Raw genomic sequence first — 27250 nt, 5'->3', positions numbered from 1 at the left:
TTGTTTACATTTGAATTTAACTCTAGAATCCTATAAAAAATGTAGCACCGTCTGTATACTGTGAAATAACGGAACAATTACTGCATTTAAAACCCAGTTATTCATGCTGATTCAAGATATTTCACGTAGAGTTCACTGATTTTTTAATTTTAATTTTTGGCATTTTCATCCCAAACAAGGCATAGCGCCGCGTTGATATAGGGTGCTACTTTCTGGGACATAATTTTTGCAGGAATACTATGGAAGGAGTTGACCAGCAAGATGTATGTTTGCATTAAATTGGAACTTCTGCATGTCAGTACAGTCAGAGAAACAGGAACCAGGAAGGGAATTTCCAAAGTTTAGTAGTCCTAGGAAATAAACTATTAGAGTAGAGGGATTTCTTGTGGATTTCTACTGTGTAGGGGTGGGATTTTGCTACTTGTCGTGTTTTTCGGCGGTATTTACCTTAATGGGCTTACAAGAGCTTATAGTTCGTTCGAGCACCTACTACGAAAATACTTGTAAAACAGACAGAGGGATGCAACATTTTGTCAGCGGCTGGGACAGCGGTTGGAGCCTAACTGACAGTGCGGGATCTATTAGGTTAGCGACTCTCTTTCGATCCCTGTCTAAGAGTGAGAGACTTATGGAAAGAACTATACAAAGGAACGAGAAACTGCTGTGTAAACACATGATTCGAAACACACAAACAAAAAAATAGTAAACAATTAACCAAACATGATAAGACAAGTGCTCAACTCACCTAAGATAGTCTCTTCGGCAGAGTAAGAGATTAGCTTTCGTGTAAAGTGTGGAACCGACTTCTCCTAGCCGACAGTCACAACAGGAGCACTTTAGACAGTCTTCGTGCCAATATTGGTCGAGCGCTTTCAATAGATAACGTTCGGTTATCTTTTTCTTGCAGCCGGAACATTCCTGCCTCTTGTTATTCATCACCGTAGTAGCTTCTTGTGAAATCTGCATTGGACCTAAAATGATAAAAAAATAAAAGAAATAAAATAAATAAGCAATGAACAGTTTTTTGCGCATATTTAAGCTTTATAAAAACATAAAAGTTCGAACCCAAGCAGAGCTTAGTATATTACCCAGAGGTGAATTTACCCACTCGCCTAGATAGTCCCATAGACTATGTCAGACCATCTATGCATTGTAACTTTGTAGCCAGGCTCTGTATATACTTATGCATAATAAGGCGCATTGCCACTGAGGCATAATACTGTAAACTAGAAAACTTGCCTACAGGGCCACTCTTAGTAGGGGGTTGAGCAGCAAGATGTCTATATATTTTACACTCGAATATCTGCAGATGAGTACAATCGTGGAAAGAGAGCAAAAGGGATAGAATTCCAAAGTGTACCAGTTTGACTTGAATAAAAAATAAAAGTAGAAGGCTCTCTGGCATTGATGGAGATCAGCAATAAAAACGTGCGATTTTGATGGTTGTCAGGTTAGTCAAGGGATTTACATCGTAAGCACTAGTGCTACAAGTTTGTCGGAGCACATTTCGCTATCATCATTAGCAGCAGCAGCCCTGCTGTTTTAACAGCATCGACGACTACGGCTCTCCAAATTAAGTCCAATCTATGCCCCCCCTCACCAGTCTTTCACAAGAAACACCCGTCTATCAGAAAACACTATCACTAATTTCCTCCACTCTTTATCTGTGCCTAAACCTAAACGTAGATTCCATGAACAAAGCTTCTTTCTTAGAACTGCACGCCTGTGGAATTATCTTCCGTTTTCCTGCTCTCCTGCTGACTACAATATGGTTGTCTTCAAGTCTAACGTAAACAAGTTTTGATGAACCGTTCCATATAAGTTAACAAATTTACCGAATTTCCATTATTAACGATTACTATATTGTCCAATTTTTACTAACCCTTATACTCGAGTGTCCTCTTGGTGGTGATGTCTATGTAAAAAAAAATGTAGAGCCATGGTAATCTCAGGAACAAAAGTAAAGACGGTAGTTTCGCGTTGCTTTCCGTCTTGATTCGGGGGTTCATCTCCCCCAATGAGTTAAACGCGCACCCAGATACTAACCTGGAAATTTCCACGACTAGCCTTCCAAACTGATCACCCATCTGGTACTAGATAGTCTCATAGTTGTTTAACTTCGGTCATCTGACGAGTGGCGGTGTATCAGCGTGATTGTACCTCATATTTCATTATAATACTTATAAAACCTTGGTATGATGAGACAGAGGTTGAAGCTTGGTTGATAATGTGGGAACGTTTTAGATTTTAGATATATTAAACCGTATTTCATTTTTTTTATTTACAAATGAGCCAACATTATTAAGACCAAAGATCATTAACGGATAAGAATTAATGCGATCGTTAGATTGACAGTTTAATAATTATCTATAAATATAAAAGCGAAAATGTATGTATGTATGTATGTATGTGTGTTGCTTTTTCTGTATGCCTACAAAAGGCTTTTTTCAGAGACGCGGTCGGTCTCTTCACAACTTTTAAAAACTTTTTATATCACATGTAAATCGTAATATCTCACAGATAAGCTCGCCTGTCTATTTAATTTGCTCGATTTCGGGAAGATAAATATTCAACATTTGTCGCTCGCCGCATGTGGGTTAGTCTTTTTCCTATAACATCTTGGGGGAAAAAAAGAAGCGTTCCGCAGTAAATGAAATACCATCCCGCAGTCAAACTTGACCTCATTAACTCATTAAAACGGGCACCTGCCAAATCCAAGTCATTAAATAAATTAAAACGTGTTTCCGTTAGCATCTCGCGGTGGGGCAATCGTTAACGTCGCACTTTTTTTTTTCACACTTTAATTTACAACTTTACCTCAACGGTTCGAGTTCGATCCTCATACTGGCTGGTTTTTTTTTGTTGTTTTTTTTAAACCCACCCCTGGAGTTTCCTCACACACCGCCAAACACCGGGGCAACGCCGGGTACCCCTCGTAAGTTAATACTAACAGATGATTATAATATGCACATACCATTGACTAAAATGAACGGACAAACCAGAAAATAGAACGTGTACAATGTTCACCCTTAAGCTAAACATGGCTCATCTTTTCGAATGATTACTCTATTCTCGCATACCGGAATAAAGGATTAATAGAAATATATTGTTGAACGTATTTTTAAGAATTGACACAATTTCATTTAAGAATTAAACAAAAGATACGCCCTCTACATACACTTTTCTTTTCATGAACCTTCTGATTGGATGATTCATTTCGGTTTATCAGAATTGAACAGTCATGTAATTATAGTCAGTTCATTCTGAAAATTACTATATTTTACTGAATGCGAGCCTGTTGAACGTGAATTTATGAATATTCCCTTTTGTCTTTTAAAATCTCAATGAAATGTATCATTTATAAAAGTAATAATTAATATTAAACGATGGCTGCAATATTCCTTGTCCTTTCATGAGTGTTTATTATTATGTTTAAGCTGTACAAAAACATAAATGTTCAAATCAACGGTGAGACGTAGTACATCACCCAGGCGCAGGATAACCTCACGACAAGATGGACTCATATACCTTGGTGGATCATCCATGAAGCAGGGGACTATGCTGCAAACGACTAGGCTCTACATCGTGTCTTCAGAAGTTTATCATATAAACGAGGTCATGTATAACTTTTAGCGTGACAGACAATGCTATTTTTAAATTAAACATAAAAATGACCAATCGAATGGCCGAAAAAAAAAGACAATGATGTATCTGACGAAAAAGGTGATGCTAAAGATGGCGCCATTTTGAATTAATCATGATGTGGTATTACTAGTGTATTTTTAATTATTTTTTTGACAATCCAATGAGACAAGTAATACTATACCATGCCTTTTTTTAATCATTCGCTTTCATTAAAAAAAAGCCTTCATTTAACGAAGGTAACATTTTCTTGCTTCATAAAACGTATTTCTTTTTATTGTGTCTCTTATTATTATTATTATTATTATTATTATTATTATTATTATTATTATTATTATTATGTATTTTTAGTGTGGGGAACACTTAGCTGAGATTGTTGAAGATTGTCAGTATTGGTTTCGTGCGAAAAAGCCCTAAAGATTGATGAACTACGAAAATCCAATTATTTGTGGCCGAAACGGTTTTGAAATCGGATCCAAACGGAAATAATGTGTTAGATTGCTTTGGTAGCTGAACCTCCTTGCGAATAATCTCTTTTTTTCTTCTTTTACTGTTATATTTGTTTTGTTTGTTCGGTTTTTTGTTATTGGATGATTCTAACCGTTTTTTTGCTGAAAAATAAAGTCGTGTGAGAGCCACTGCCTGCGTACGCGTAAGACTTGTCTCGGAAAAAAATGGCGTTCAAAATTTGGCGGTGAATCTGAGAAGATCCATTAAATAATGAACGTTTATCTTTCGCTGTCTTTATTTTAGAGATTAAACGCGAACTAAGAGTGCATGTATTTGCGCGCGCGCACACACACACACACACACACACACACATATATATATATATATGGGTAAACAATGGTATATTAATTTTTATAACCATTTAATTTTTTTGGCTGAAATTCAAAACAATTCTAGTTAACGTGACAACCGTTTCGTGCATAAAGAAACAATCAAGAATAAACATATAATTAGAAGGATTGTTCATTTACGAATCAGATCAAGGATCGCTCATATATATATATATATATATATATATATAAATATCTCTCTTTTTCACTTCCGATATATACACACATATATATATATAGAGAGAGAGAGGGAGAGAGAGATAAACAGAGAGTGTGTGTCTGTGTGTGTACATTTCGCTACGCAATAAGTCTGTCACTTTTTAGTCTACAGACTCTAAATTTATATATACAGGGTACTGAGATTTGGAAAAATCTATGTGATCGATTTTCGGCCAGAAATTTAGCGATTAAGAGGCCAAAGTTTAACGAGTTGACCTTTGAGAACTCTGCCAAACTCCTCAGACAATTTTCGGTCTAAACACTTGAAATTTTAGATACAGGTTTCTTCGACATGGATCTAACTTAATAACTTTGAGCCCAAAACAATAAATGTTAAGGGGTCATAATAGGGGTCAAAATTAAAAAAATTGACTACTATTTTTTTTTTTTTTTTGCTCAACATACATCTCCAAATACCCGGGCAACACCGGGCACCCATGCTAGTATTATTATAATTTTAAGATTCGAAAACAAGGCCGTTGGCCGTTTTAGCTTGGATCAAAGTGTAGTATATTTTGCCTAAGATTTTTGTTCATGTAAGCATTGTATTTTTGGCCAGAATAAAAGATTTAATACCTCAAAGTGTAGTATCTGTTCTGGTACTACAATGTGGAAGAGAAATCCTTCTAGATTGAGGCAATTATTATTTTTGTTCCTTTCCAGTGTGCTCCTATTCTTGGAAGCTGGATTTTCTCCACATTAAAAACCGACCTTGTGTCTAACTCTGCCATCTTGGGGACACAAGTAAATAGGAACATAGAGAAGCCGGTTTTATATTCTTGTCCAGGGTTGCCAGGTTGGCTTTTCTAATACCTAAATATCGCGAATTTAACCATATGTAATATAGTTTGGCCTTAAAAATTGAGTTTAGCCTGTTTCAAATCGTGACGTCTACGTATTATTATTATTATTATTATTAATAATAATAATAATAATAATAATAATAATAATAATAATAATAATAATACGATGATGCCTCCGTTCAGTATCCAGAGTCAAAGAATACCCCTTGTCGGGGCATCTGCGCGTGTAATTGTGAGGCAACCACACCTCTTCTGAGTCGGCACTGTTTGAGTTCAGTGGCAAGGAGATGTCCAAGACCTTGAAACAATGCCGAGATAAGCAGAGAACACATACAGCACCTGGAAGTCGTAAACGGTCACCCATTTAGTACTGACCAGGTTCAATGTTGCTTAACTTTGATGATTCAGCGGGGGCCAGTGTCAACGTGATTATGCCGTGTAAAATAATAATAATAATAATAATAATAATAATATAAACACACACACACACACACACACACACACACACACACACACACATATATATATATATATATATATATATACTAAAAATTTTACATAATGATCATAAAAACATCGGTACCGTCGGTTTCAAATCAATATAAAGAGAGCAGTTAATCGCCGATAAATATCGGATTGTTTTCAGCCAAGATTCTTACCGGAAATGTCGACTGCACGTTGTTTTTGTTTTATTTTTTATTTTTTTTTTTTGCTTGTTTTTTTTTTTTTTGTTTTTTTTTTGGCATTGTATTATATTTATTTTTTTTTTATTATTATTGTATTTATTTACTTTTTTGTGCGATCGCCATTCTCGGTAAAAACGGATATAAACAGTAGCTGATGGGAATCAGATATTTTTCGACCAAGTATAGGATTTGAAACCAACTGTACAGACGTTTTTTTGACTTACTGCAAAATGTGAAAACAACTAATATAGTCATAATTTTTCTTTAGAATTGAGAATTTTGCTATGGGTTCTTTTCCATAGACACGTCAGAGTATAAATATATATAAATTGAACATTTTTAGAAAGGTTATGTATAATTACAACAAAATTTATTGTTTCACAAAAGAGTACAGATAATTAATAAGTACTCCTTTGTCAAACAATAAATTGTGTTGCAATTACATATTATTTTTCTCGAAATATCCATTTCAATTTATAATAGCATATTGAGCTTTCTTTATCTGCCTGGGATCGTCTTATAAATATTGATACTAATATTTAATTGGACTTTAGTGTATCTTTGTGTGTATTTGTGTGTTCGCGTGTGTTAGTAAAGTTTATAATATGGCCCGATGAATCTGGATTTCACACGCAGCGGTAACTGAAACATTTATGCATATATGTAGCCAAAAGTTTGTGTATAAATAAAAAGAACTTATGCTATATATATATATATATATATATATATATATATATATATATATATATATATATATATATATATAAAGTCCAAATAAATATTGATACTAATATTTATTTGGACTTTATGTTTACAGTATTAAACAAGCTGTATTCTTACGGCACTTGGATATTCAATAAATAAATAAATATATATATATGTGTGTGTGTGTGTGTGTGTGTTCGTTCGTGTGTGTGTGTGTGTGTGTAGGTATATATATATATATATATATATATATATATATATATATACATATATATATATACATATATATATGTGTGTGTATATATATATATATATATATATATATATATATATATATATATATATATGTGTGTGTCTATTAGTGAAAGTTTGCCTGTGTGTATTAAGAAAGAGAGAGAAAGAGAGAGAAAGAGATCGACGGACGACATCGATATTATCGGCACGTTCAAAGTAAACAATTCTCCGAATCAACGAACATAAAACTGTATTCACGTTTAAGCATGTTTAGCAACAGGCAGACAGAGCATCTTTTGGAAATTCTTGGACAACGCCAACATAAGATATGTGTAGTTCAGTCAGCGAACCTGACAGGCCGGTTATGCGACGAACCAGACGAACGACTGACTAAAACTAATTTCCCGCCACGAGTTTAGAAGCGCGCCAAAGAGTGTTGCCGCTCGTCAAGGTGGTGGAGGGATTATGGTAAAGAAAAGCTTTGGTGCAAAATCAACAAAGATTTGACGGCTGATGGAGAACAATACGCGAATGTAAGTTTGCTTATCGTCCGTCTCCAGTCTGGTGACGAATAATGCACTTAACCCAATCACAACTGCTCCGACCACCTACGCCAATAAAAAAAAAAAAGTGCAGAGTGAAACGGCGGTGGGTAAGAAGTGGGAGCGATGAAATTGATCAGATTTATTGATGCCTCTTCCTTTCCTATTTTTATACTACCTCTTCTCCTTTTTTTCTTTTTTTCTCTCTCTCTCTCACTATCTCTCTCTCTCTCTCTCTCGCTCTCGCTTCCCTTCTCATTCTCTATCGTCTGCTCGCTCTCTAATTTTCGTTTGTATCTAATACATTTTCGCTCTGCAATGCACGATTTTATGAATGTATCTATCTACACACGCACACATACGCACACATAAATACATACACACACAGATATATAAATATATATATATGTATATAAATATATATAGATATATATATAGATATAGATATAGATATAGATATATAGATACATATATATAAAGAGATAGATAAATATATGCATATGTATGTATATATATATATATATATATATATATATATATATATATATATATATATATATATATATATATATATATATATATATATTTGTTAAATCAAAAAGAATAATGCAGTTTCTGTAGAAAATGATTGGTCTGGAGCTCAATGCGAAACAAAGCAAAGTATACATAACGGTAAAAAGTACAACACAAACTTAATGCAATCAAATTAAAATATTAACAACACTGATTCGTGGTCCGATGGTTAGAGCTGTCAATGCGACGGTTGTATGTGCTATGCACGGCTGTGGACAGGTGTATGTCTAACCGCATTGATAAGTTGTGATCCAGTACAGTATGTGTATTACTATATATATATATATATATATATATATATATATATATATATATATATATATATATATATATTCTAATTCGTTCGTGTGGTGTATCCCTACATACTGGTTACATTGTCTACTATGAATTATAGTTTCTCAATTTCCTCATAGTGCGATAAATATTAATTCGCCATTTTTTTTTCTCTTCTCACTTTTTCGGTTTCTTCCATCATTCACATCTCGGTTCTATTTTTATCTACTTTTCATCAGTTTTCGTTATTCCTTTTTTTTTTTTTTTTCTAGTATTTGCCATATTTTTCCACCATTGGTGTTCTGCATTTATAGAAATAAAGTCCGCCTCTGACAAAAGGCATTTCACTAAACGCCAGTGACGCTTCATCTTTCACTCTCAAAGAATAAAACCATCACTTTCTTGTATAAATTTACCGTATTGACCCGTTTTTGTCTTTGTTTGTTTTTTGTTTTTTTTTGTTTTGTTTTTTTCAAACACGCTTAAATACACTAATAACTCTACTCGGTTCTCCGTTACTGATTTCAGCCAACTGTTCTGAGCAAGGTTTTTGAGTTGGAAGATGCAAGTTTCCAGGACGACTTCTCGAATTCCAAAAATTTATGACACTGACTCTTTCACTTAAAAATTCTTCTTGGTCTTTTGGGTAACAATAAAATTGTAGAATTTGTTCTGTTATAACATTTTATCTTTTGGCAAGTGAAGAATTCAATTTCAGTTCTGAGGCAATTCATATTTTTGTATCAGTCCTGTCTTTTTTGTTTGTTTTTTTTGTTTTTTGTTTTTTTGTTTGTTTTTTTGTATGGGATAGTAGTTTTTTGTATGGGATAGTACGTTACTAAAAATGTTTTTTTTTGTATGGTATAGTATATTACTAAAATGTTTTTTTGTATGGGATAGTAGTTTTTGTATGGGATAGTAGTTTTTGTATGGGATAGTAGTTTTTTGTATGGATAATAGTTTTTTTTTTGTATGGGATAGTAGGGGTTTTTTAATGGAATAGTAGGTTACTAAAAATAAAAAGTTAGTCTGACATTTACGAGGTGCCTTAAAAAGATTCCATACTTTTTTTCGTATGGGCTCTTTTAATGATAGTACACACATGAAACTCTAGTTCCCTTCGAAGTAATCTCCTCCGGCTGCAATGCACTTGCATCGTTCCAACAACTTCTAGAAGACCCCATGGAAGTCCTCACATCATTTTTGCATCTCCTCAAGTGTCTCAAAACGACAGCTAAGGGAATAACCAAAAGTCACAGGGAGCAAGGTTTGGGCTACATGAATGGCCAGAACCTGTCTTGATTCCAATGTTGGTTAAATTATCTGTGACAAGGATTGGGTTGTGGATTAGTGCATTCGTACACATGTTCCGCATCTTCAGTTTCTCACCAATCAATGTGTGTACAATTCCCACACTGACATCAAACTGTACATTTAGTGTCCTTATAAACACACGTCAGTACATATCCATAAAATTCTGTATTTGGCCAATCAACTCAGGTGCCCTGACTTTCTTAGTACTCTCATACCTTCATCATCCCGCAAAGACTTTCTGCATTTCTTAAATCTCTTCTGCCACTCACAAACTGATGCTCGAGTCATGCAAGATGGTCCAAGAGCAGTTTAAAGTATTTCGTACGTTTCTGTGGCTTTTCTTTATCAAGTTCAAAACAGAATTTTATTGTATATCTTTCTTCTAAAGTAGCCTTCCGTCCAATTTGCATTTTTTGAAATTCACCAGTTGTGAAAATCCAGCTTTAGTAGGGTGCATTCCAATTCGTGTTGTAGCTCTTCATTTGAACATGAAATCATAAAAATGAAAAAAAAAGGAGTCTATGACAATTATAAATGCCTAAACAAAAAGTCTGAAATCTTATCGGAGTCACCTCGTACTACTTTTTCTAAAGAATGGACTGACTTCTTTTTTACTGTCTGTTCAAAAAAAGAAACAAGCAGGCCACTCTCTAAATAGGAATGGAATCTAAGTGGGGCAGAAAAAGGGACGGAGTTTGGGATAAATTTCATATAGGGAGACCTGTACAATAATAGAAATAAGTAGGGGCATATATGTATAGAGCTAACTTACTCGAACGTTTCGGATCCAGCAGGAGGAGGAACTGCATGAGCCATGCTCAGGCCGAAGGTCAATGCGTTACTAATCGTGCAGTTTTTTGAACAAATATAGTGTGTACCTGTTTTTACTTATCTACGAGTTTATCTTAGCGCAGACAATGATGCACATACGAGAAATTTGTCAATGCCTATTTAAAAGAAGGATTGTCCTCTATCGGAACTCATCCGAATTAAAACAGGTGATAGATTAACGAATTAATTCAATGGTCAATTTATTAATTTCAACCATGGATTAATTGGGCTCACCGAGCATAAATCTAGTGCAAATATGTTATACAAGAAATGTAAATACCTTAAACTAGATGTCTGTCCTGAGCTAATCTCATTAGCGACGGATTATCCAATGATACGGTATATTAAAGGTTATTATGGAAACGGTGATACAGTTGTTTTGTTTTTGTCTCTTCTACAGCATCCTTCGGTTCAGTTAATGTTACAATAATTTCTTCTTCTTCTTCTTCTTCTTCTTCTTCTTTTTCTTCTTGTATCATGCCATGTTTATGCCGTACATGAAATTATGGTTAGTGTTCTCCATCGGCTTCGGTCCATTCTTGGTCCGATTCCTCTGAAGACATCACATGTTTTGAACTTGGCAGAATACACGAAGTGGGTTGCCATTGAAAAGCACTATCAATAAACGAATAATACTGATCGATAAATGTGTGATCAGAATCGGGTCACAGGCGTGTGCAATCGACCGGACGTTTAATTACGTAAATTTCTTTAAGAAATCCACAGATGCCGTCAAAGAAGAATAAAGTCTGACAAACAGAACAACATGGGGACCAGAAGAATAGCTCCGTGTAAAACAACCGCTCAGTTTCTAGGTCCGTTTATTATTTTGTAAATGAATTTAAGTATAAAAAATTAATGCATACTTTTTTCTTAGTAAATGAGAAAAAAAATGTCTTGTTCATTTCATACTAAAGAAAATAACTCCGTTCTGGCGGGAATTCAGTAAACTGGATTATTTCCCTTTAATTCGACACACCGGAATTAACCAGGCAAAAAATTACCTCGGCTTTATCGTATTACAAATTGAATGTTTCGAACTTGACATAACTGATTCCATAGTCTACATTCGAATAACAATAACGAGACAGACAGTCAGACAGACAGATATTTTGTGGCCCAGTATAATATCCATTATCCTGATATCGCACTCCACCCTCCTTCTGCCTTTTGTACGCGTATCGCTGCTTCCCCAGTCTCTGCGAGCCGGATAGATTTCACTTCGTCAATTGTGTGCTTAGTTAAATTGCATCGAACTACGAACGGTAATTCAATCGGTTCGAAGAAAACGATGGAAGACAAACCACTTCCGTTTGGTCCTCAAGAGATGATAGCTTCCGCGACACGACGACTGACAATTCTCAAGACTTTCAAAATAATTACTTACAATAGCGGGGCCCGTGAAAATGTATCATTTAATTAAAACAAACAGAGTGAAAGAGGGAGGGGTAAAGTGAACATTAAGATAATTGCAGCACAAGCAACGTGTAGTATCGGATCTGATACTACCAATAATTTTTCTCTCCAAGCTTAGTAAATGAGACATTTTTTTTTTTACATTTTTATTGTTGTCCTAATCCAAAATGCCTCGTTGTGGGAAGGGAACCGACTGCCTTTGTGCCTACCCTACCCTTGATAGGGGTCTAATAAATAGGGGCAAGCTATGTTCGAATCTAATCGATCTTATAACATCAATTTGATTCACGGATGTTGGCAAGTGTTCTTAAGATATTATATTTATTAATATTCAAGGTAGATAAGTTTTCAATTAATTTTAAAAAGTGAGAGGTATATAAATAGAATAAGATAGATAAATACGTAGATTGATAACTATGAATATATATATATATATATATATATATATATATATATATATATATATATATATATATATATATATATATATATTACATGGTAGTCACCACTTATCACGGACCGGAAACAACTTGAGGATAAGAGTGATTGCGTGTAAAGTAATCAATGAGATAGTATGGTAGTCATCGTTAGTATTGGAGATTTGATAAAGTGTCTTACTTAAGGGGGCGGTTCATCAGGAATCTGTTTATGTTGGACTTGAAGACATCCAAGTTGTAGTCATGTGGGAAACAGACGAACGAAAGACGTGAACTTCTGAGAAAGAAGCTTTGTTCATGGTATCAACGTTTGGATTTAGGCACAGATAAAGAGTGGGCAAAATTATTGAAAGTGGTTTCAGGTAGACCGCTGTTAATCGTGAAGGATTAGAGATGGGGGAACAGGGATTTGCGCTCATACGAGCACTTGCCATAGAAGTAAAGATAAAAAAAAGACAGACTCGCAAATTGTGCGAGAGATGTTCCAGAGAACAGAAAAGTGCATCAATCTCTAAGCCATGAAGTCTATTTAGTAATTTGTCATGGCAAGATAGATAGGCTGTTTTTAGCAGCTCCTGTCGATATGTGGCAGCAGTACTCCATCCTTATATATATATATATATATATATATATATATATATATATATATATATATATATATATATATATATATATATATGGCAATCAAGCAACATAGAATTTTCCGGTCCTGGATATGACCTTAAACTATATCCGATGGTGAGGGCCCCAGCTTGCAGGCCTTAGGGAGTGTGGAGCCACCCTTTAATTGCCATTGCTCATAGGTCCACTCTGACCCGGAGTGGTAGCACCTGTTAGGGTCCCAACTATGGGTTAAATAGAATACGACCTCAAAAACAACTATACTATATTAAAAAATCGTTCTTTAAAATCACCAGATTCGGCATTAAATAACCTGAAAAGGGTTGATATGCTGTAAAACAAAACAACCAACCAACAAACAGAATTTTCCGCGTTTTATCCTTGTGAGGCAATAGCCTGACGAATCCTCCGGAAGATAAAAATTCTGTGCAGTAGAATTATTTTTAAAACGTACTATATATATATATATATATATATATATATATATATATATATATATATATATATATATATATATATATATATATTATAAAGCCCCCCCTCTTGGGTTGAGCACTATCGTAAATAATCTCACTCGCTACTTAATCTAGCTGAAAAAAATACGAAGCTCGCGGTTTGTTTACAAACAAACGTTTGAGCACTTTACGAGTGGCGGACGGATGTTTATTTAAATAGACATTCGGACAGGTTAGTTGCGGTCACCGCTTCCGTAGTCAGGGGGTAGAACTGCCGACTGTCATAACGACGGTTCTAGGTTCGATCCTCAGCTTGCGATAGGTGTTAGTCCAGCGGCACTGATGAGTTGTGATACAACGAAACAGGACTATATGTCGATGACTAAAATATATTTTATATATATATATATATATATGTGTGTGTGTGTGTGTATGTATGTATGTATAAATATATATAGTGCAAAGTTTTGTTGAAAATACAGACTCACGTTTTCTTTTTTAACCTTCGTTTATTTCCTTTTTTATACACACACACACATATATATATATATATATGTATATATATATAATTTATATATACATATATATGCATATATATATACATATATATACACATATATATATAAATAATATATATATATATATATATATATATGTATATATATATATATATAAAAAGAATAATAGTATAGTTACATTCCAAGATCCAAATAGTTATTTTTCATTCAAAACAACTCCTCCAGCATGCTAAAATTTCGGGCATTTTTCACAGAGCTGTTTCGTTATGCAGAAAAAAAAACGGTTATTATATCAATCTTTTGGTGCATATACGAGGGGCGTGCAATAAGAAATGCCCTGGCAGACTTCCAATTATCTGATCCAGCTGAAATTTTGCATGTGCAATGATTTATGTATCTACGGGTTATGTGGCAAATTACAGATCTGAACTAATTGTGGTTTCTGTTTTACAGATGTTTGAACTGAGTCAGGTGTGAAATGGAGCCTGTTGAATATCGAGCAGTAATCCGGTTTTTGTATTTGAAAGGACCCACACCACAGGAGACTTTTGATGAAATGAAAGATACTTCGGTGATAATGCCCCATCATATGACCTTGTAAAACGCTGGCATCGTGAATTCAAACATGGCCGGAAAGCTGTTGAAACAGCTTCCAGACCTGGTCGCCCCCTTCTGCCATTGATGATGCATCTGTTCGTCAAGTTGAGAGCGCCATTTTGGAAGATCGGCACATTACTATTCGCCAAATAGCCCCAGATGTTAAGATTAGTACAGGGTCTGTGGAAACTATCATTCATGACCATTTGCATGTGCATAATGTGTCTGACAGATGGATTCCATGGTTGCTCAAACCATTCCAGAAGCTAGAACGCGTTGAGTGCTCGATGATAAATTTGTAGATGTGCCAAGAAGATGAGTCAAAGTTTTTCAAAAGACTGATTACACAGGATGAAACCTGGGTCATCACTATGATCCAGAGACCAAAGACATGTCAATGCCGTGGAAGCACTTTGACTCACCACCTTCAAAGAAGGCAATGGTGCAGCCCTCCACTAGCAAGGTCATGCTCACAGTTTTCTTGGACCAGGACGGAGTAGTGATGATAGATTTCCTGGCAAAGAGTACTACAATTACAGGAGCCTATTATGCTTCACTTTTGAGGAAATTAAATGAAGCTATCAAAATGAAGAGGCGGGAAAAGATCAGCCAAGGTACCCTCCTCCTCCAGGACAACGTTCCGGTCCACAACTCGCATGTCGCCAGGTCAGAAGCACAGGCGTGTGATTATGAAATCCTACCCCATCCTCCCTATTCTTCTGCCCTTGCACCCTCTGACTTTAACCTCTTTCCAGCCATGAAGTTGTTTTTGAAAGGAAAGCGTTTCCCAGATGATGCAGCCTTGATTTCTGTCACGTGGTCGTGGTTGGAGGACCAACCTGGCGTGTTCTACAAACACGGTCTCCAGAGCTGCATCAAACGATGGGAGAAATGCATAACTCTGGTTGGTTCCTATGTAGAGAAAGACTAATAACTGTGCCAAGTTTCGTAGCTCAACTTCTACGAGAAGAGGATCAGGGGCATTATTTATTGCACGCCCCTCGTACTCTTCTGAAAAAATTAGAAACTTTTGCTTAGATAGATAAAAAAGAAAGTGTATGACAATATAATGCTGCAAGAAGAAATAACGGTTTATAGAAGACGTAACATCGTGTTTGTGTTCCGGCAGCCATCTTTGTTTATATTGCAATTGTTGTTATATTTAATATATATATATATATATATATATGTATATATGTGTGTGTGTTTGTGTGTATGTGTGTGTTATGTTGTTATATTTAACATATATTGAACAGCTAAATTAATGGTATTGAGCTCTTAGTTAAATATAATTGAAAAAATATGATTTATAAAACACACACACATCCCTTATTTAAACACATATACAATCAAACACACACACATACACTCCCTACACATACACACACATACACGCACACACACACACACACACACACACACACACACACATATATATATATATATATATATATATATATATATATATATATATATATATATATATGTTTTATTTTTTAATACCGTATCTTTCTGTTAAGTTACATTATTGTTTCAGCTGCACGGCCGGGTTTTTTTTTTTTTGCCGTTCGTAGCTTCCTCAGACTTTTACAGAAATGTTCGTTATGATGGCTGGAAGAGTGAATGATGTCAGGGGAATGGGGTGCGAAAAGAGTGGAAAAAAAGAGGAAGAGAACAAGGGGGGAAGGTGGGAGGGGGTTCTTGGTATGTCGGTAATGTTTTAGTTTTGGAGTTTAAGGACCTTGTGGGAGAGGGTATTGGAAGTTCATTTCTGGTGTGGCTTAGGGCATATGGATACATGGAGGGGGAAGGGGATATGTGGGGGTAGGAGGAGCGGGGTTACTTTAAAATTCGAGTCTTAATGTAAAAGTTTTTGCCATTTCTACTGTATATATATATATATATATATATATATATATATATATATATATATATATATATATATATATATATATATCCTTACTTAAAAGTAATTTTCTTTTGATAGAAATAGAAATATTTACAGATTAATTCTATCCAGGAAATCATGAATCTTGTTATAGCGATTGATATAAATACGAAGACATAGCTCCCATTAGCGCAAAATGATATATTAGATTGTGGATAGTCCCCTAGGAGGGAATTCTAATACGCTACACGCGAGCTCTATTAAAATGTGATTTTAGCGTCGGTTTGCGCCTTCATTGAACGCACCCAAACACACATTCATACACATTTGGCTTCCTTTCACGCAAACTGTCGTTTACAGCAATACATACATTTAAAAACATTTTCCTCGCCAAGATATTGACCGCTCCCCTCCCCCAAGTCCGATGTCCGTGTTTGTGGGACTCTCATTTTCACTTGTCTCCCTCGCGCGATTTCAAACATCATTTAACGCACGAATTAACGCACCATTGACAGATGAGTCCACCACTTCGGGATATATCGCTGGTTCCGGTTCCGGTTTTTCACAATCTCTCTTTTATTTCTCTCTTTTTTTTTTTTTTTTACTATACTATACTCCTATAAATGTGTTTGTTTGTTTTGTGTGTGTATTGATATTCATATTAAAACCACTTTTTCCCCCTATTTATTTAAAAAGAATATACAACTTTTTTTTGTTACACATATGGGTCGATGAAGTGCATCCATCTGCAAAAGATCGAGCTAATTTGCATATCCTTTTAAACATTCATTTTAATTAATTCCCTATTATTTTTGTTTTCGGTTTTCTTATGGGACGATCATCGTTAGTTAACCTTTACGTGTAATTATACTCATGCAGATATTCAACATGATTTATACTTGCGTAACATTTGCGTAAAAAGATTATAGCAAACACAAACCTCTTTCTATATATATTTATGTATTCGTATATATATATATATATATATATATATATATATATATATATATATATATTTGTTTAAAAAAGTGGCCTATCAAACTCCTGTGTCAGTATATGGTCTACAGACGTTAAATGTATTCATAAGGTATCCGAACCATTGCGTTATTTTATATTTGGGTTTAAGCCGGGGAAATCTATGCACAAATGTGAAAATTAAAAAAAAAGAATGCCAGGTGAATGACCAATATGCATGCATGACGTAATAGCATGTTTTAAGTTTAGCCTTGCAGCAAACATGTCTCTATAGGTCAGGCATTAACGGAAAAAGTAAATCGTAAGCTAAACGTTTTGGTTTCGATTCTCGGTGGTATCACAGGTAATCGGTGCGGCTGTGTCTTTGCGTGCGTGTAAATATGTATATATATATATATATATATATATATATATATATATATATATATATATATATATATATATATAACCACTTAATTCTTTTTCCAAATATTTTTCAATTAAAAGAAAATGAAATTAGTATCATTTAAATGCACTATTAAAAACTAAAAAAAAAATACACGGTTTAGAGTTTTCAATAAACCTCGACAAAAATATTCTTCAGTTACTTAATTTTAAAAAAATGTAAAAGTTGCTAACAGTTCAGATTACAACTTCAAAACTTTACATAATATTTGATAAATAAATCCTATTTTTCGACTGTTTTCGCCCTTAACCTGGCTGAAAAATTGATTGCGGTGACATTCGATCACCCCTCTCTTGGTGATATCCGAGGTTGACCGCACCCCCCCCCTACGCCACAGTTATATAATTAAGTTTTACCTCAATTGTTTCGGTTTAATATATATATATATATATATATATATATATATATATATATATATATATATATCAATATTTATCTATCTATATATATATATATATATAAAGATATATATATATACATAGTGTGTGTGTGACAACAGTTAGATATCAATTATTATCGATAATAATAATAATAATAATAATAATAATAATAAGAAGAAGAAGAAGAAGAAGAAGAAGAAGAAGAAGAAGAAAAGGAATAAAGACCCACTAAGAGCCCAAATTTGTCGGACTCACTTCTATCTTAAATTGCTTCCTTTTTGTAATTTCAAACCTCATTTAACGCACGAATTAACTCGACTGGTGACAAACGAGACGATCTCATCGAAGGCCACTACCACTTCCGTTTCCTGTCTTTATTCACTCACATGTAATTTATTACAAATATATAACTCAATGAATACATATATATATATATATATATATATATATATATATATATATATATATATATATATATATATATATATAATATATATATATATATATATATACGTGTGCGTATGTATTACAACCAGGAGGTTATGTTAAATTTTTAACATTCGTTTCAAATGTAAGTATGTAAGTATATCTTGATAATGCATAAAAACCCAATAATACTTATTCCTACAGAATCTGATATCATGAAATTTACTCTCAACGTTTTTAATAAGCTCGTTTTTAGAGAATGAAACGCGGACAATTCTGTGAAACTTTATTATTTTCGTTAATTTACTTTATTTATTGCTATATATTTACGCACACACACACACACACACACACACACACCAACACACACTGTATAACTGATCTTTTCTGTCCGTCCGTCTGTCTGCCTGTTTGTCTGCCTGTCTGTCTGAGAAGCATGCTCTACCAAACTCCCCTGATACCTTAAAGTTAATTCATAGAGATTTAAACTTGTGGGGAAAAATGTATTTTGTCTTTAGTCGGTAAAGATTGCTGCTAACGGTCAAAATTGCCAAAAATTAGAACTATATAGACATAAGAGACATAAAGTGCTTTGGTACGCATGCGAAAATATACATTTATACCTTAATCTCGATTCATGTATAACTATTTCTTATCTAGCTGACAATGACTCAAACGGTAATGATGAAGTCTCTAGTTTTATATGTTTTGGTTTCGATTCTAGCTGATTGCACCGAAATCATTTTTTGTTTGTTTGTTTGTTCACTCTAGAAATTACTACTAGTTAGTGCAATATAGTAATCGATAGAAAATTTGCTCCATGGTAATAATAGATATAAAATTTTCATGAATTAAAATATAATTTTTAGCGTATTTTATATCGGGAAACGCTGAACAGTCTACTAGTGTGTGTATATATATATATATATATATATATATATATATATATATATATATATATAGTAATTTATAAAATATATATGGCGATTAAGCTACACTGAATGTTCTGCGTTTCATCCACTATAGGATTCGTAAGGCTTATGCGCGAATTCTGTGGTTGTTTTTTGTTTTTATATATGTTGAGGATTTTTAGTTAGCCAATCAGTTTTCTAGTATCCACTGCGCTCCTTCTTATCAGCAAATGGGCATGCATTTTATCGAACAAAGGATCTGTTTTAGAACTAGGTTAGTGGTTTAAGGTAGACGTTATATATATATATATATATATATATAGAGAGAGAGAGAGAGAGAGAGAGAGAGAGACAGAGAGAGAAAGAGAGAGAGAGGTCATCTCGTCAGCGTCAGACAAGGCCAAACTATTTGCAAAGAACTTTGCAGCTAATTCTACCCTATGCGGCGAAGGCCATCAACTCCCCATATTTCCTCCTATAACACAAAACAAGCTAGGTAACATACAAATATCCGTGCATGAGGTCGCCAAGCTAATAAAATACCTAGATTCCAGTAAAGCAAATGGCCCTGATGGTATCCCAATTATAGTGGTGAAAAAGCTTCAACCAGAACTTGCTCCCATACTTACGAAACTATTTTAGCGCTGCCTTAAGGAGAAGTGCTTTCCGACCCCCTGGAAGACCTCATCAGTTTGCCCTGTATTTAAGAATTCAGGTGATAAGTCATCTCCCTCTCAGTACAGACCGATAAGTCTCCTGTGTGTTATGAGTAAGTTGCTGGAATCCATATTAAATAGAGAAATAGTCAACCACCTCAGCAGGAATAACCTTCTTAGTGACACACAATATGGTTTCCGCTCTGCAAGATCTACCGAAGATGTGCTGACGGTTATATCCCACAGGATTAGTGAATCTCTTGAAAAAGGCTTCCTTTCTAGGGCAATTGCTCTTGACATATCAAAGGCCTTCGACAAGGTATAGCATAAGGGTCTACTTCACAAGATTTCCAGCTACGGTATAACTGGAAATGTTTCCTCAATCATTAAATCATTTCTCTCCAATAGGTTCATAAGAGTAGTGGTAGATGGACAAAAATCGGAGGCCTGCAATATAAATGCTGGAGTCCCTCAGGGGTCAATCCTGGGCCCAACTCTCTTCCTGATTTACATCAATGACCTCCCTAAACGCATACTTAAATCATTCATTGACATCTATGCTGATGACACGACCATCTACGGCAACACATCAAAGGCTGTAAATGACAAAGTTCCCTCGGATTCTCTCTCCTCTGATCTCGAGCGCGTGGGTCAGTGGGGGAAGATGTGGCTGGTTACCTTTAATGCATCCTAAACCAAACTCCTATCCTTACATCATCAACGCTCTGATCCCCAGCTGCCATCAATTGTGATGGATGGCTCTCGTCTGAGTGAGGCCCCGTGTTTTGACAAGCTTCTGGGTTTGACCTTTATTCCTGATCTGAAATGGAACACGTACATCAAGTCTGTTACCAAGGTCGCTGGAAAGATGGTGGGATCCTTCTACAGCTCCAGAAGATATCTCACTGCTGATGCAATTTTCTATCTATATAAAAGCCAAGTACGTCCAAGGATGGAATACTGTTGCCATATCTGGGCAGGAGCGGCCAAAAACAGCCTATCATGCCTTGAAAGAGGACAAAATAGACTTCGTGGCTTAGTGGGGGATGCCCGTTTCTCTACCCTGCAACCTCTCTCCCACAGAAGAGACGTTGCGAGCCTGTCCTTGTTTTATCGTTATTTTCATGACAGGTGCTCGTCTGAACTCCAATCTCTGGTCCCCCCCTCGCCAATCTTTCACGAAAAACACCCGTCTAGCTGAATCCACTGTGAAAATTTTCCCCCACTCTATATCTGTGCTTAAATCAAAACGCGGATTCCATGAAGAAAGCTTCTTTCTTAGAACTGCACGCCTGTGTACTCTGTTCCGTCTGCCTGCTTCCCACCGGACTACAACTTGGATGTGTTCAAGTCCAACGTTTACAAATTCCTTATGAACCGTCCTCTTAAGTAAACACTTCATCAAATCTCCACACTAACGTAATGTACTTGCAATAACCCTTATCCCTGAGTGGCTTCCGGGCCTTGATAAGTGGTGATCACTGTGTATATATATATATATATATATATATATATATATATATATATATATATATATATATATGACATTTTACATAATTCTCCAATTGGATATTAATATATACACACACATAGTTTTCTATGTTTAAATAAGCGCAGCATGTTATATGAAAACGCGTTTTCCTTGCGGACGTCTCTGCGCATGCGTGTTCGTGGTTTCTTACTTGTCTGTTAAGAACTCTTCCAGGCCGTAATGGACGTAGTCGAGGTTCGTAACCGCGTTTACCAATTAACGGAATAGGTTGGCCCAATAAACAAATCCATTATGCAGACGGGGTCCACTGGACGTGCCTGGGGTTCGGGTCCCTGGAGGAGGGGGTGGGGGCGTCGAATAATAAAATATTGCTGCTGTTACAATCAAAGCGGCCCGAATAGCCATTATATAAATGAAACCAGCAGGCGGTCAAAATGGCGACGGAAGATGGCGTTTATGGAAAGCGCGAGAAAAGGGATGGGTCGGAGGGAGAAGTGGGAGAAGTGGGAAAATAAGAAAGTGTATCGGTATTAGGAGAGAGTATGATGTTCGGGCGAGTAAACAGGAAGGTAAAAAGACGATAACAAATTGATCGAAAGAGAGAGAGAGAGAGAGAGAGAGAGAGAGAGAGGTAAAAGAGAGAGAAAATATATTGGAGTAGATCACGAACGGATCGGCTTATGCGTCGCTCGCTCAATCTGCGCTGCTCGCGAGGAAAGTGTTATAGTTAAATTTGGCATGACAGAAAGAGAGGCAACCGAAGACATTTATAGTTGTTTTTTTTTTGTTTGTTTTGTTTTTTTATCGAAATCGCTCCAGACAGGGATGAAGCCACTTGATGTAAAGAGCTAAAAATACGATTTTAGGGCTAAACACTTGCCAGCGATCATTGTTAGATGGAATAGATGCTGACCTAGAAAACAGCAATTGTTCTCCCTCTGTCAGCAACATAGTTAAACAGAATAATAAGGAAAGATTTATGAGACTGCCGAAAGTCAATCCAATGACCACCTTCAAAGGACGGAAACGTGACAGTGGTTTGGTTTTTAATCATCAAACGAATAGTATTTTTTTTAAATGCCCCCTCACAAAAAGTGGAGAATATGCAGATTTTATTAAACTTCTCGTGTGTATTTAGTTTAGCTTATAGACTGACTGAGAGTTTCTTGAAGATCAGATAAGTTCAAAAAAGAAAGAAAAATGCCGAGAAATTATAAAGCGAAATGACAAAAAAAAAAAAAACACTGGTGAAACCCCAAATGTTTATATATATATATATATATATTATCCACTAACACGTGTTTCGTCGTCTACGACTCATCAGAGTGGTTGAATATATATATATATATATATATATATATATATATATATATATGTATATATATGATAAATTCAACAGACAAATAACGCCGCCGACCACAAGAGCTATGACAGTCAACGAACCGGAAGTCTAAGACTCGAGTTTTTCCCTCATTTGGGCTCATAATTTAAACACATCCGAACTCAGGATTAGAAACACACGCACGCACACACACACACACACACACACACACATACACACATATATATATATATATATATATATATATATATATATATACATATAATGGCTAAATATAGACCATGAACATAATAAAAAAACATTAAAAATTAAAACATAGGCTAGAGAGAAAAAAATTAAATAAAAATAAAAATAATTGGTAAAAAAATTACATAGAAATCAAATTAAGTCCAAGAGGTTTTTTTTTTTTTTTGCTTGCAAACAGAAAATCACAAGGACTTAAAGAAAGTGTTTGTTTTTTTTTTTAGAATTTTTAGATGAAAGGGTGAGTGCGACTTACTCAAGATCTTAAACGTGTCAGCACTGAAATTTATGGCACACGCATGGTCATTTATAAGTTGTTCGCAAATTGAAGCACCATAAGTATTACTCAGAACATCCGAAGGTTAAAATTTTGCATAACGAGTCTTTGAGGGTACGTGTTGTTTTAAACGAAAATCCAATCTTTACGATGTTCGCCCAACATAGTGCGGACTGTAACTACATTTGAATAAATAAATAACAGAATTATTATGGTGGTGGTGGTGGGTGGGGAGAACATCTTTTCCAATGAGCGATAACATAGGTCTAGTTGAACAAACAACGCATGGGTTCGAGGCAAAATAAAACCGTTGTACAGAAAAAGAGAGTTGTTTAACAAATCGGTCACTGGTATTACCTTTCCATGGGTAGACGAAGGTAAACAGGACAGCTATGCTAGTACAGAAATAAATGAGAGAGAAAAGTAAGGAAGTTTTTGTATATATTAAGCAAATTGTGAGCAAACAATTAAACAAACAGACAGGACTACGAATTTATATATATAGATATGCATATATATGTGTGTACGATATATATATATATATATATATATATATATATATATATATATATATATATATATATATATTAGTATGGGTGTCCGGCGTTGTCCGGGTGTTTGGAGGTGCGTGTTGAGCAAAAAAAATAAATAGTTGTAGTAGGAAGGCAGGCTCGAACCCGTATCGCGAAGGAGGAAAGAACGGAAAAAAACGTGATGACTTTGCTGTTACGACCACTGCCAACCCGGAAGTGACGTATGTTTAAATTAGGGCTAGATAATCGAAAAGAGAGGATGAATTTCGAAAATATCGGTGAAAAAAGCGACTCTTCCTTGTTGAAAAGTGACCAGTTGAGAGTGAAGAAATTTATGTTTTTAGCCAAGTTTTCGGTATTTGTCGTCTGAAGGGTCGGGCTTCAAACGATACTTATCTTGCGAAAATCCGTCGCCTTTGTCGAAAGTTTTAGGCAAACATGCAAACATACATTCATTTATATATTGATAGCTCAAATTTTCGACCCAAAGCGATTAAAAAGCTTGCCCTATATATGAATACCCTTTATGTAAAATTTCAAATGTTTAGACCAGTAATTGTCTAAGTAGTTTGGTAGAGACCGCAGAGGTCAAATGTTTTAAAACTTTGACCCCTATTATGACCCCTTAATATTTATGGTTTTGGGCTCAAATCAAGTTATTAAGTTAGCTCCATGCCCAAGGAACCTATATCCAAAATTTCAATTCTTTATACCCAAAATTGTCGGGGGAGTTTTGGTAGAGTTCTTAAAGGTCAAATCGTTGAACTTTGACCTATTAACAAGCAAATTTCTGGTCGACAACGGATTACAAAGATTTTCCCAAATCTCAGTACCCTGTATATCAAATTTCGAGTCTGTAGACTGAAAATTGGCAGAGTTATTGTGTATGGAAATGCACACAGACACGTAGACACAGACAGACACGTTAATATATATATATATATATATATATATATATATATATATATATTGATAGAGAAAGACAGACAGACAGAAAGAAAGAAAGAAAGAAAGAAAAAAGAGATGTCATAGCGCTCATTAGCATGTTTTATGAAAAATAAAAATTAAGGAGCTCCTCAAAATAGAAAAAAAAAGTCTCGAAAACGACTTTTCAATTCAGGTGCTAATTGTTATTTCCAGAAATGCAACACTAGGGTTTGCCAATATTTCCCTCGACTTCATTTTAATTCAAAACATTAGTATAATGTTCTGACATCGTGGGGATGGGTGGTAATCTGGACCCAGGCAGGCTGCCGATTGAACCGTCCCATTAAAACATCGACTACCCCTCAACCCGACCCATATGCAACATGCTTCAAATACTGCAAGAACCTTCCGTGTTAACTGGACAGCAAGGCAAGCTGACCCTTGGACACGGGCCAAAGTGGCTAATATTGGGTGCAGCCAGGCATGTCTACAGGCGCTGCATGTGATGCAAATGGCTTCAAATGACGAATGACCGTTCGTTAAGCCAATGTGTGCACGTCTGTGGCTGTTTACGCAAGCATGCGCGCAGTACGTGCGCACGCGCGCGTGTGTGTGTTCATAGTGATTCTAGTAAATGACCTCCTCGTGATGACCAGCCGGTTGCTCAAGGAGAGGGTATAGGTTAATGGAAAAGGTTGCATGAAGGATGCGTATGTTCGGAGATGGGAGGCAGAGAGGCTGGAAAATGCTAGATGGAAACAGGAGTAAAAACTCTCCGGTGTATAGTAAAGAGTTAAGACAAAGATTAAAATAGGTTTGCGCGAAGGACAAATCCCAATGCATTGATCTTTATATAAACTCATACACAACCTATAACCGATGTCGGGACAGAATTATCTGTGTTAGAGAATGGCCTTCTCTCTCAGTTAGTTTAGAAAAGTGGTCTCTAACCAAAATTGCCTCATACGTCTCAACTGAAACATTAGTAGGTGTTTGACTGAGCTCTGATCTATAATCCCTCTCCGTAAAACGTTCACAACGAATACTCGCCTTGCTGAAACAACTCCCGAGAAGTTTTCGTACTCCTTATCTGAGCTCAAAACTAAACGAAAAATCCATGAGCTGAGTTTCTTTCCTAGAATTGTCCGTCTGTAAAACGTAACGCCCTTTGTCAACTTCACGGTTAAATATAGCATGGTCTTCTTCAAGTCTAATAAAAAGAATTCGTCCATTTTAATAATCTGGCCCTACCCGAGTTCCACCGAGACAGATCTTGTGTCACCATCCACTTAACACTTAACCTTTATCCTCGAGTGGCCCCAGGTCTGGATAATGATGGCGCTCCAAATAGAAAAGCAAAAAAAAAAATGTATTTATTTCTGGCGGGTTATTCCAAATCGACTGCGTTTGTCTGACTATCTTTTTAGTGAATGCTTTGGCTAAACTAGCAGGCTTTTTCACGTTGGTTTCATATTCTGATAAGAGCCGAAAAGGAACACAATACAAATTAATATTTAATAAAAGTCAGTATATAAAATATTCATAGGTTTTATGGTTTACATCTGTTGAGGAAACTGTTTTTATCCTATTTACTTGCCTCCCCACAAGGGCAGGGTTAGACACAAGGTCGGTTTTTAATGTGGGTAAAATCCAGCTCCCCAAAAAGGGGTACTATGGATAGCAACAAAAATTTAAATTGCCTCAGTCTAGAAGGATTATTCCTCTATTGACCGAGGACAGAAAAGATAAAGTGTAGTATCAGAACAGATACTACACTTTGTTTCTAGCTAAAAGGCCAAGAAATTTGTTATTGGCCATGTTTTTTTAGAAACTAAGACTCTGGTCGTCTAATTTGGATTAAATGGATTCGGCATAAGATCCATTGCACATTTTGTATATGCGGACATGGAAAGTAGAAATTGCACCGTGGATGTAGTTTCGACTGCCCGGCAACTCTAGCTCGCCTTATTCTATCTCTTGAGAGTAGATTGATTCTTCAAAAAAAAAAAAAAAAATGGCCGCGTGAATCCGATTAGAGAAATTTTTCCAG

At 35.4% G+C, this 27250-nt stretch overlaps 1 protein-coding gene across 3 annotated transcripts in view; it reads right to left on the bottom strand.

Annotated features, from left to right (window-relative positions):
• LOC145260404 (LIM domain only protein 3-like) overlaps window positions 1-27250 on the bottom strand; it is a 191381-nt gene that overhangs the window by 18590 nt on the left and 145541 nt on the right. For all 3 annotated transcript variants that reach the window (XM_080118379.1, XM_080118380.1, XM_080118381.1), the window contains exon 2: window positions 746-971. In XM_080118379.1, the coding sequence (XP_079974505.1) occupies window positions 746-971 (226 nt within the window). The remainder of the gene's footprint in view (window positions 1-745; window positions 972-27250) is intronic.

Source organism: Euprymna scolopes, chromosome 36, assembly GCF_053919585.1.
Source record: "Euprymna scolopes isolate OS-2025 chromosome 36, ASM5391958v1, whole genome shotgun sequence".
NCBI classification, from domain to species: domain Eukaryota; kingdom Metazoa; phylum Mollusca; class Cephalopoda; order Sepiida; family Sepiolidae; genus Euprymna; species Euprymna scolopes.
This window is presented reverse-complemented; position numbering and strand designations above follow the sequence as displayed.